Source organism: Cupressus sempervirens, chromosome 1, assembly GCF_028749045.1.
Source record: "Cupressus sempervirens isolate cs-2001-9-10 chromosome 1, ASM2874904v1, whole genome shotgun sequence".
NCBI classification, from domain to species: domain Eukaryota; kingdom Viridiplantae; phylum Streptophyta; class Pinopsida; order Cupressales; family Cupressaceae; genus Cupressus; species Cupressus sempervirens.
Window position 1 is genome coordinate 221,303,009 of NC_143118.1, and position 13,188 is coordinate 221,316,196.

At 35.4% G+C, this 13,188-nt stretch overlaps 1 protein-coding gene and 1 long non-coding RNA gene across 18 annotated transcripts; one reads left to right on the forward strand and one right to left on the reverse strand.

Annotated features, from left to right (window-relative positions):
• Positions 1-379: 379 nt before the first annotated feature.
• On the reverse strand, positions 380-12,693 carry LOC149576947 (uncharacterized). Of its 17 annotated transcripts, none has more exons than XR_016362500.1 (5): positions 12,078-12,693; positions 5,236-5,324; positions 4,565-4,827; positions 1,090-1,763; positions 380-706 (listed from the first exon to the last, which is right to left on the reverse strand). It is a non-coding gene; the product is annotated as an uncharacterized LOC149576947 (long non-coding RNA). The 17 variants fall into 17 exon arrangements; XR_016362514.1 differs by lacking the exon at positions 1,090-1,763 and adding an exon at positions 981-1,037 and having other exon boundaries at positions 12,163-12,687; XR_016362508.1 differs by lacking the exon at positions 1,090-1,763 and adding an exon at positions 981-1,037 and having other exon boundaries at positions 12,126-12,687.
• LOC149576948 (potassium transporter 26-like) lies at positions 6,033-11,662 on the forward strand. Its single transcript, XM_089821119.1, has one exon. It carries the CDS (start codon positions 8,557-8,559, stop codon positions 9,238-9,240), a length of 684 nt encoding a protein of 227 aa, XP_089677245.1. The 5' UTR covers positions 6,033-8,556; the 3' UTR covers positions 9,241-11,662.
• Positions 12,694-13,188: the final 495 nt, after the last annotated feature.

Genomic DNA, 13,188 nt, shown 5'->3' on the forward strand with positions numbered 1-13,188 from the left:
ATTCAATCATCTTAAATTTGCCGCTTACTCTAAAAAACAAAATATAACAAGGATTCAATAATAACAGTGTAGATAATAAAGAACAAATTAAGATCCTCATGGAAAATTGGAATTGAACTAAAATTTGTCAAAAATAGTCTGCTACTACCACTCTAATTGGTGGACTTTCGAACTACTAAATCCTACGAGAATATTAGGAATTTGCAATTTATGGACAACAATGTATTGAAGCATGTATGAATATAAGAGAAAGAAGAACATAAACATATAACATGGACATGTATTCTTTGAAATGAAAGCATCCAAGAATGTAAGAAAAAGCAGAACTATTGAAGTGTAAAATGCCTCATTATGCACTCTTCATATTGCCAAGTTGACATAAATTTTTTCAACTATGAATAATGATATATTATATAATCAAAGTAACAAAGGAATTTCATATTCATGACAGTCGGTTTTCAAAGTATAGTACAGTACACAGGTTGAAGAAGAAAAGTATCCTAAACTGAACACCACTACATGAAAATTATGCATTTTATCCCACAAGAGCTTCAGCACTGGAACAACTACTTTTGAAGTTTACTAAAAACGAACAGGGCATAACATTTTTATAGAAGAGAGATAACAAAATTTCATTAAAATATAGCATATGCCCTGTTGTGTGTGTTGACTATGGATGTCCATTTGCTTTGGTCTATAAGATAACCTGTAGCATTTAAATATGAGTAAATCTAAAATAAAATGTTTCCACAACTATGCATTCTACTTGGCATTTGCTAATAACAATAGTTATAAGAAAGATCTCTTTTTCACTGTTCTACGAAATTCTGCATAAATATCCTACTGTAATAAGATGGAAAAGCACATGCTTCAAAATACATGGAACATATGGAAGTGACATGACAGAAAGGTGCTACCTTACATCAAACTTCACAATATGTACAAAATTCAAATATCATGAATGATAATATATCACCTACCCTTATATACGATCGAGAAAAAGGGTTCTTGAACTCTGAATCATCTAGTTTCCTGATCTAAGAATAAACATAAAGAACTTAAGATCAAAGGAACAGTATAAAATTTTACCAACATCAAGTTGAATATGAATCAATTAGAGAAGAATTATGCACATGCTGCATATTTCATGTCATCGTAGTTAGTATAGTCAACAACTCCAGTTGTGCCTGCAAATTCAGAATAAGGGAAGAGGGAGCCGAAGTTACACAGGTTTTAGCAGCCTAATAGTTGAGAAAAAATAAGTCATAAATGTACCTGCAAATGTACTTTTAAAAATATCATACTGCCAAACCAAAAGGATAGCTGAGTGTCACTCTAAATATACCATTTTTTTAAACCTTAAACCATTTAGTATGAAACAAGAGTGAATGTAACTGTGACCAAATGGCGTAATGCAGCTCCCAGCACCTAGTAAGGTCAATTAGTATCAAAGAATGTAACTTCAAACAACGAAGTGGGCTAAGGCTAGTGGCATTAAACAATCAATCTAGCATAAAATATTTCAAATTAATAGAGTTAGGTTGCCAGTATTGCACAAGAATGAGGATTAGAGTACAAAATGAACCAAATGGTTACTTCATATAAGATGCAGCCCACCTAAAGTTAGGTATGCCAGTATAATATGCAAATAGTTTTCAACTATCATTATAAAAATGCGCACAATTATGAATCGAGAACCTAAATACTTACCTTTACAATGTCAGATTGCCTGTCAAGCTAATGAATTCTCCTACTCAAGCTTCCTAGGGGTCACAAATTTCAAGATGAAAACACATTAGATACAATCTTTTAATTAAGGGCTTAGAAATTGAAATGTATCATTGGTTGATGAAAACATTATGGACAAATGGGAACACAAAAAAGTAGACAAAGGGACAGATAAATAGAATAAGAATACTTCTATGGACTTGTGGACCTGTGCAAAACAAGCAATACAACAAAGTGATCATTTCTGTGAAAGACTTTTATATAATTATGGTTTTGCATGTACCCTCAAGCTAATTTTTTGTTTTGGGACCTGTGGGAGCAGGATACAACTCTTTTAGAAAAATGAATAACCTACACTTCAGCCCTGTCAGACTTATAGCCCCTTTCATCAAATGAATAACCTACACTTCTTAAAGATAGAAATCAGAGATACAAGATGCGTGCATAATCTTGTAAATAGTATCAGAGACTATCATCAACCAGTGCTTCTTTAGGTTTCAGGATTGAGCTTTGAGGACAGCCAAAAAAATCCACACTGGGAATAACATCTGGATGGCTATTAAAACAATAAGTTAAATTAACTATTGATTTTTAAAATATCTATTATCAATAACTCAAAATACCTAAAAATAGTATAAACAGACCAAAAGATGCAGAAACTCCGCACAGTGCAAAACCAATTCGCTGATTCCATTTTATGTCAATCTACTATTGTTTTCCACTATGGTTCCTGTTGCTGTGACTGCGTCTTATCCTATGGCAGCTTCTCCAGATGTTCCTGTTGAGCATGATCTCAACAAATACTAGGCTAGAAGGCTTTTGCTGATCACACAGGCTTTCCGTGACACCATTTTTGGTTAAATTGATAGAGGGTCAGTCCATAGCAGATCTGGTTTCACCCAACCAATCATATTTCAGCTCAGGGGAGACCTCTCTGCTCCTTCAAAAGAGAAAGGTAATGTTCCTCGACTGCAGTTGCTTCAGCTTTGAAGACAGAGACTATTTGCATGCATGTTCAATCAATGAAGGGCCCCTTCTCTAATGGATCTTCTGCAGCTGGAGATGTTACAGTTTGTGTCATGCAATCGGGTGAGATCATGTATGATATGGAAGGCAGGCTGACCTTTTGCAGAATGGGATTCTACTTGTTCAGACCAGACATGAATGTGTAAATCTGTGAAAATTCTGATGCTGGTCATGAACCCAGAGATTGTAGATAATATGTAGATTTGAAACTATATGGCTAAGTTTAGTGTACATACAAGAATGGGTTGTAACACTTGGATTTCTCAATCCCTGTGCTTGGGGATTTCTTATTGTAGTGTGTGTCAAAGCAGAAGACCAGATGGTTTTTCCAAAATGTGTCTGAAGCTGTGGTTCCCAGATTTTATTCCCTCACTTCCATTGAAAAGACTAAGGGAAAAAACAAAATAGCAAATTGCAAGGAATAGGTATTAAATACTTGTAGAAAGGTTAATAAAGCAGGTATACTGGTAAATTAAGGAGCAAATTATTAGAGAAGGAAGCTAAAAATAGATCATGAATGAATTAAGCCTCATGGAAAAACAAAATTTAAGACAAACAAGAACACACCACCAGGAGAAAGCAATTGGAATAATGTTCAATGATACTTAGAATTTACAATGGCCTATGTTACAGCCTTTGCCTGTTTCTGGCCCCTACTGGGTATGCCAGAATATATACCCAGCACTGCAGGTTTGTTCCAGGTATAACTAAGACATAACTGGGCAAATTCACCGCCCAGAGGACAAACCCTGTGTACCCATGGCAAAGCCTGGAGAACATGCATTTTCACGAAGAAAAAAAGTAAAAAGAAGATTTTTTTGGACCAACTAATTGGAGCTAAGGTCCATCTGTTATCTTGTTACAAATGTTTTTTATTTGTTTCAGTCACAGTGAAGGTGTCAGCTTTGCTGTCATCAATGCTTTTTTTCTTTCACAGTTAAGCTCTTCAAATATTATTTTCATAAATCAAAAAATGGCCACGAGAAGGTTTTGTCTAGGCATGAACTTGTTTTGTACATATGAATTTTGAGAAATATCTATGACATATCCATCCCTGTTTTTTATATGTGGAAGCTCATTTTGGCCTATGTTAACGAGATGCCTGAGATTGTAGGTAGATATGTGAATCATCTAGTGAATACTTAAGCAATATGAATATAAATAACTTATCTTGTTTCAACCAAAAAAATAGGAAGCCACTCACAAATTTTACAATGTAGCTTTAAGATAACAAGTTAGCAACACATTGAAATAGTATCAGTTTTTTTTATCTGCTGGGGCAATGCATCTTTGAGCACTCATGATCAAAACTGATAACTTATAAAATGTCTCACACTTGAGGATTCTCGCCAAACAGAAGTGAGCAATAGAATCTCCACTAGTTATAAATTTGTCATCCCACTGCTATCCAAAAGAATCGAGTAATTTGTTTGCTATAGAAGAAGCATGGAGAAACATCAACTATTTCTTGTTCTAACAGACATCACATCAGTGAGTCTTTTCTTACTCAATTTTAAACTTGAATTCATCTCAAAACATTCACACCTAACCAACCATCAATCCTCAATCTTGAGTACCTGAATCATTGTTCAATTCAAGAAGATGGGACACTTGTGCTGAAACTTGTTGTATAGGCTTTTAGTTTTAGTCACATGGCACTAGGAGGGCATCATATTACTCCATCTCCAATCTCTCCATAAAGGACCCAAAACTTTCGTATTCAGTTTTAAAAAGTAAATTGAGCAATGGCATTGCTATGCTATAGCTAAGAGACAAGTTGGTTCAAAAATATAAAAAATACAAATTATACCTCTTTGTTTTCTCCTAATGCTGCTCTTGCCTGCCCACGTCTTTTCCAAGCCTCGCCAGTTGATGGATTTGATTGTGGAAGGCACAACAAAGTTGTGGATGTAAAGCCAGAGCATGCTAATTTAAATGTTTCTGCTTCCCAACAATCTTCAGTTTTAGAGAAGTCAAATAGCCAGCAGCATACTTGTAGTGCAACTGTCAGGGTACTCCCTGTAGTTCCTCTAAGCTACTTGTATCATCTAATGCCAATGATAATGATGATCTCTGTGCAAATTCATACAACACTGATTGCTGATTTTATCATTTAAGATCAAACAATTATTATCTAGCATGACATTCGAGTTTGACAAAATTGACATTGAAGTATTTTTTATTTCTATGGTGGTTTTGTATTTTATATGATGCTATGTGCTATTTTGGTCATAAATTCTATTTTAAGGATGCAAATGTATAAATGTTGATTTTTGTATGTTTTTTATACAACCGAACCCAACCACAAAAAAATTTGTTGTAATGGCAAACCCGAACCCCTGAAGCCATACTGTAACTTAGATGATGCCACACACATGAACAAATTTGAACTGGAGAAAACATCACTATCCTAATGCATAATGCATTCAGTCTGATAGTGATGATGCTACCAAGATTATTAGCAAAGTATCTAGAGCATACCACATCACTTGTCTATTTGCCATGAAGATGTGGATCAAAAGTTCACTTTTCACACATTGGTCTTCAATCATTCCATAACTCTGATCTGCCTGCATTATAAACATGTTGTTAGCAACAAACTGTACATTAAGCATTTTCAACAAGCTGTACAATACTACCAGTGATGAAAAAGCTAACAAAAAAGTGCATTGAATATTTGATGAAAGAAAAGCTATGTACAAAATCCAAATCAAAAGCAACTCAAGGATGACGTAGGTCAAATAAATACATTTTATATTTAATAAAAGATAGTATGCAAACAGAGATGGCCTAAAATGAATTGAGCCTAATGAGATGGCCTGCACACCAGAATGATCTACATCCCCCCTATTTTTAAATTTTTTATTTTGCATGTAATTATAATGTGACTAATAAGGTGTGGAAGAAATTCTACTTATAATTAGAATCTCAGTAACCAGACATACCCTGCTAATGGATCTTGAGGTCATTGCCATGCTAGGGCACAAGCTAAATAGACTTAACCTATGAATGAAAAAATGTTGTTTTGAGAGGGCTTCCAACCAACGTCCTGGTTGTGCAGAGGTGTGAAGCCTGGCCTTAGCTTCTCCCGTTCCTTGAACAAGGAATAAAACGACAGTTCTTGCCTTGAATGAGTTTTAAGTTGCCTCTTTGAAAGGACCTTAATTTTTGAATATTGACAGTGATTCCACTTTCAAGTACTGAAAAGGCTAAAGACACTCCACTTGGTGATTACAGCATTATGAAGTTTCCTTAAGAATGTGGAAAATGTTATGCAGATATTTGGAAAGTCCGAAACACTTGTGCTAGCTTACCAGACACTTGGAGTTGTGTATGGAGATCTTGGGACATCTCCACTTTATATATTTTCTTCTATAAATATTAAGAATGCTGAAGAGAGAGATTTGTTGGGTATTCTTAGCATGGTATTCTGGACACTAACAATGATTGCTCTTGTTAAGTATGTCTTCATCGTCATTAGAGCTGACGATCATGGAGAAGGTACGCATATGTTAACCTTTCTTGTATAATACTTGGTTAGGTTATATTAGAGGCAAACATAAGTTTATGTTAGTTGGCATTCTTTTTTAACTTGTATAATACTTGATTAGGGTTCTAGTAGAGGCATTCTTTATCATCTTCTGTAGTATTTCATTGCTTTCAAGAGGTACATTTGCACTTTATTCATTGCTATGTCAGCATGTTAATGTTGGCCAAAAGGCTGGTAACCAGTTCAAGCGCCTTCAATCAGATGTAAACTTGAAGTATTTTAGTCAAAATCATGGGAACAATTTCAACTCTAGAACAAGGCAACTGCTTGAAAGCAGTGCAACATTTCAGAAGGCTCTTCTCATAGTTGTAATGGTAGGAACCTGTATGGTAATTGGAGATGGAGCATTGACTCCAGCAATTTCAGGTCTGTAATCTAGAGCTATTAGTTGAGAAAATATTTTCTTCTGTTAATTTTTTCCCAAATGTCAAGATGTACTGGTCCACCACATGCATTTTTTTTCTAAAATTTCTTAGTATTTTCAATTGTGCAGTGCTGTCAGCTGTGCAAGGGATTCAGTCAAAGAGCTCTAATCTGAGCTAAGGTTTGATCCAAATCCATTATTCTAGTTCTAGTTAGGTGGCTGGTCGGGGATACTTTAGATATCATAGTGGTTAATATATATCTACACCGTGTGTATCGAAGCTCAATATTCTCTTTTCTACTAGTTGAGCAAAAAATTTTGGTAGTTTAACCTCAAATTTGTGCTTTCCTCAAGTTTATCTAGACTTCTATTGTGTAATTTTAAAACAATCAATTAATATTTTGTTACTATGTTAGCCAACCTGTCCAGTATGTAAGTGCCCCTAGTATGGTTCCTTCAAGAGATTCTTTCTAGTAATTTAAATATGCTAGGTCCTGATTGGTAAGACATTCTTCAATTTGTCATTAATGTCAGAAATTTTACTTATTCATGATGTTCAGGTGCTGTTGTGGGTGTGTCAGCTGCAATCCTACTATTACTATTCCTTCTTCAAAGATTTGGTACTAGTAGGGTGAGTTTTCTATTCTCCCCTGTAATGATCCTTTGGTTCACCGCCAATGCCTTTGTTGGAATATACAATGTTGCAACACATTACCCAGCAACATTCAAAGGACTTAATCCTTACTATATATCCTATTTCTTTCGGAAACAACAAAAAGATGGATGGATGCTGCTTGGAGGCGTTGTTATGTGTATAACAGGTCTGTACCTAATTCTTCATTTATATTCTTAAAATACTTTTGTTCTCCTCCAAAAATAAAGGAAAGAATTTGAGTTTTGAAATTATATCTTTAAACAAGGACTCAAGAGTAAATAAAATCTTCTTTTTATATCTTATTGAAACCAGGTGCGGAGGTTATGTTTGTCGATTTGGGCCACTTCAATAAGAGATCCATCCATGTAGCTCACTGATTATAAAAGAAATGTCTAACTCAGCTATAAATAATTTGTTATAAATTATTTAAGTTCCACTGATATGGAAATTTTGGATTTTGAATTTCAGATTGCTTACTCTAGCTTGGTATACCCTGCTCTGGTTATCACATACACTGGCCAAACAGCTTATCTAATAAAGCATCCAGGAGACATGAAGAATGCATTCTACAACTCAGTTCCTACTTTATTGGCCAATGTTTATTATTGCCACTCTAGCAGCCATTGTTGCCAGTCAAGCATTGATTTCAGATAAAACAATCCATGGCTCTTGGTTGTTTTCCTCGGGTGAAGTTGGTACATACCTCACAAAACAAGGAAGGACGAATCTACTCTCCAAAAGTCAATTATCTTCTCATGGTTATATGTCTTGCTATTCTTGTAGGATTTAAAGGGGGGCCAGAAATCGGAAATGCTTATGGTAAGGATTATTTTTCAGATTCTGCTCTACTTTTATTGAATTTGAGTGACACAGTTATTTTCATCCTGCTGAGTAAAGAACAAATATATTTATCTTTAACGCCAGGCTCTTGCTATTATCTCATTAAATAGGTGTATAGCATTGGCTAGTGTGCTTCTATTTGTCTCTATTTCTTGATATACGATGTTTTGGATATTGGATTATGCAGGAGTTACTGTTATTGGAGTCATGTTCATTACAACGTGCTTAGTGAGCTTGGTGATGCTACTTGTTTGGAACATGCACTTTCTACTTATATTGCCTTTCCTTATTGTTTTTGGTCTCATTGAAGGAGTATATCTCTCAGCTGTGCTCAACAAAGTTCCACAGTAAGGTTGGGTGCCTTTTGTAATTTCAGCATGTTTTGTGGTTATAATGTTCTCCTGGAACTATGGCAGGCAGATCAAGTATAAATATCTAATAGAGAGAAAAATAAGTTCAGAAGACCTTCCTGCACTTATTGCTGATGCAGGAACTCGTGTTCCAGGAGTGTGTTTCTTGTGCAGTGACCTTATTTACGGACTGCCACCTATCCTGAGGCACTATGTGAGGAATGTGGGTGCTCCTCTTGATATTCTCATTATTTTGACCATAAGAGTTGTACCAGTAACGACAGTGTTGTTAGAAGAGAGATTTATAGTAGGAAAACTTGGGCCTAGGGGTGTATATAGATGCCTTGCTCAATATGGTTATGGAGATATGGCCCCAAACATGGAAGGACAAGAATTTCTGAACCAGGTTATTGACAGCATAAGTGAGTACATTAAAAATGAAGTTGTTGGGGATGGCTCTGATGATTATGAAAGAAATTCAGGTGCAGAAAATAACTACTCTGCTGTTGCACAGAAAGAGTTACAACAGCTTGAGAGGGAGAGAAATGTAAGGGCTGTGTATGTTTTGGGGAAAACCACACTGAAAACTTGCAAAAACAGGGGATTTCTTGAAGGATGGATCATTGATTTGTATGCATTTCTGCAGACAAATTGCAGATCAGCGATTTCTACAATGCGAGTACCACCTGACCAGCTTCTTCAAGTTGGAATGATTTATGAACTTTAGGCTTCATACTACAAGCATGATGATAAAAATAAAATGGCTTTGCCAAGGCCAAGAAGGTAGACTGTGGCGATAAACAGGGAGTTGGTCTGTACAGTTGCAATTATCTTGGGTTTGATTGTTAACATTTTATGGTTTAGTTGTATATCTGCATTTTTGGCTGATACATGAGGTTTCTTGGTAACTCCCAAATTCCAGTTGTCCCTGGTCATCCAAAAACCAAAATGTATTTCTTTTTTCCAAATATTATTGAAATGTTATATTGGCTTTAAACTTTTTCGCAAACAGGGATAATGAAATTGAGTCATGAACAATTGTTATCACTTTTAAGTTTTAAATTATAATTTGGTATATCTCATATTTTATTCACAATAAACTATACTCTGTCATCTCATATTTAATAATATATAACTCTAATGGCATGATAATGGTCAAGTGGTGGTAGTTGGGTATTTTTAAATAGTTTCTCAAACTCTGCATTTTTTCAGAATTACAAATAAAATGTCGTGAGGAACTGCATGTGGCCACATATATATCCTTATAGCTACTGCTTTGTCCTTGATTTGTACTTTTCTCTGTCACATTTGTGTGCAGCTGTGCATTTGCATTTGAATGGAAATAAAGATTAACAGACAAATAAGTTGGTTTCCAAGTTATTGAAAATGAGTAGAAATATACAATACCCCAGCTAGATTTGAAAGAAATATACAACTGTCACAATGAGTGGGTTGTTACTTCTGTCAAGATGAGTGGGTGGCTAATTTTGTCGCGATGAATTGGTACCTAAGCTAGCAAAGATTTTTTTGGAAGAGAATCATTATATGTTGCAGGGGATACAGTGAATATTTCCCTGAAATGTGGAAGTTGTTTCAATTCTTTTATTTTTGTTTTTTGAGGTTTTACTATTAAGCATATGTGCAAAGTCATTTCTGCTTTCTTTCTGCTAGGACTATTAACTTCTCTGTCGAAGTTGGCTATCTTTTAGTTGACACCGTGATAGGTTTGTTTATGTGCATGTTTTCTAGTTGAATTGTAATGCACTTCTGTTGAGTTTAGTCCCCTTTAAATTATTCAAATATAATATTCCAATTTATTTTCTCACAATATTCTTCTTTTGTTTTTCCTAGCAGGGTCATCAAAATAAGTTCCAGAATTTTTTTGGTTTGATTTTATTTTGACGTGCTTACATTTGGTTAATTTACACCAATTAAGCTAAGTTGGGTTCGAAATTCGTCTAAATTTTTTGGGCTTGGGTTCGGATTCGTTTTGGGTTCATCCATACAAAAACATATGTATTTTAAAAATATGTATATGCGTGTATATATATGCAACAAAAAATAAATCCATACTCGAATCTGCTAATAGTAAAGGAACATAGCAAAATACACCACCAAATCTATGTTTCAGTTCAATAGGACATTAATTGCATCATTTAGCACTACATACAACCTGATACACTTTCTTGGTAACATGCATGGAACATATTTCCATATCATGGGGACAGTTTGAGAATGAAAGGAATTGTTAAAAGATAAGTGCAGTTATCTGAATTTTTATTTTGTATTGGTTAGAGCATTTCTAAACAGGTTATATCAAAAGGTGATACAAATTTGAAGTCCCGGATTCAAACATATCACATCATTTTAAAGACATTTCTCTATAATAATCAATTTAGATGTCACCTATTGTCAATTTGGATTTCTTTTATAAGCAAATTTTCATTTTCAAACACAAATGCATAAATGACATATACACATCTTTTTTGGTCTTTTTAGTGGTCACAATAGGGTTGAGAGGTCAAAAAAACACTTTAAAAAGTCTAAAAAAAATGTTCCGAGACCAAATTCAGCCCAGGTCTAGACAACAATTTTTTCAAAATATGCTGCAAATTCTGGTCGGGTTCTGCTGACAGAATTTGCAGCAAATTTGCAGCTCTGCAAGAGAATTTGGAGAGAATTTGACAAGGACTAGACTTTGTACAGAATTGAACCCGACTTTGAGGGTTGCTGGAGAGAATCTGGTAACTTAGCATTTAAGTAATAAAGAAAAATTCATTCATGTTACCTTTTGACACATGATGCATTCTTTTATGTGCTCTGTTGAAATGATGATGTGTGATTTCCTTCAAGTACGAGGCATAAATGAACAACACAATGCAGAAGCAGAATTTGTGCCAGATAAAATGCAGCATGGTGCTTCATCTTATTTGAAAGCCTTTTCAAAAAGATCTTCAGGTATTATCAAAATGAATATTTTGACCATTTAAAGGTCTATTTCTTCTCCTTTTTAATGTAATTTGAAAGTGGCAGCTTAGAAGTTTGATCACTAGCTTTCAACTTGAATATTGGTATTTCTAGTTTGTATTTTATATCATTTACTGTTTGTTTCATTTTGATAAAATTTATCTGAATCAGGGAATAAAGGTTTAGAAAGACACCTTCACACTGTGGACTGCTTGTATCAGTTTGGTTTTAGGAGCCTGCTTGAGGCCTTGCCAATATCCACAAGTATGGATCTTTAAGGGTTCCATATGGGAAACATTAAATCCTCAAATATTCTTTTGGGAAAAATGGTAATGTGGACATTTCTGATTTTGGGCTTGCTCTCCATGTAAATTCTTCTCAGGTATCAACTAGATCGACAGGATACAAGTCACCTAAGTAGAACACATATTTGACAACACAAACAACGTACGAAGGTAGAGCAACAAATAGACAAGAACAAAATCTCTAACTATTACATTCAATATACTCAAGAATAATGAAACAGTTCTTCATATTCCATAATCATAATCAAAGATACTATACACCGAAACACAAATCAATTAAAAAACTCCAAACCTGAAGATCTAAAAGCACAAATGTATGCAGACTTCGCACATTATATACCATTGAAGGAAATACCGAGATCGTGTAGACTTTGTACATTATATAAGGAATATTTGTTGCTTACAGGGACTTCAATCTGGACCAGCATCTTCGTCACTTCGATAGCCCTAGCCCGGTTTTGACCCGGAAATGAAACTACCGGGAGTGCCTCTATGTGGTTAAACCAGTACAATAATGTAATGATGGGTAACGTGTGCTACTGGTGCTTTTCGACTTGAGGCCAGATCTCTTTACTTTGTATATGGAGGAAACAATGGAGTTTAACGGGATCGACAGAACCCTCGAAATGATCAACTCGGCCGAGGCCGAACTGCCCGATGATCTGTCGACTCCTTCGCCCCCCCCCCCCCCTTGGCCTACATCAAGAAACCCCCCCCTGAAATAAAGAGCCCTCCCCTCTCTCCAACTCAAGCTCCCCGGCGTTTAGATCTGTTTGTGACGAGTGAACACATAGACGCAATTTTAAGCCAAGGATTCTTATGGAGGGTACAGGAAGCTACTCGATCTCGATACGGAAGGGCCCTCAGACCATACCTGATGCGCGATTGAAGCCCCCGCGCTCATACAAAGCTTTAGTAATATAATGTGACATAGCATTATAAAAGTTTTTCTTTTTTTTTATATAACATAATGCAATTTTTTTTGAAGTTGGTCAAAATGGAAACATAAGTTGCTCGAAATTTCGACCAAAGCAGGCATAGAATTTTTATTTTCGACCAACACGGGAATCAAAACAAAAAAAAAAAGAATCATAGCTTTAGTCGAAATTTTTGGTAGAAAAACAAGTACAAATGTACTAGTGATCGTGCCTCATCCTTGCCCAAAAGTATAGCTTAAGATCAGTATACATCTTCTTGACAATAGGATGTGCGGAATACGGTGCATGACATGCTTTTGACAAAAACAAAGTACAAAGATCACTAGACCAAGTGTCGTAGTAGTCCATCAAACTCCAACAAGTAGCCTAAAAACCTCCCCTCAAGGGTACGTCCAAACTTGATCTTCGCCCATACCACCTGATACCAAGTGTCACTAGGCAAAGACTCCAAGACACGACCTCACA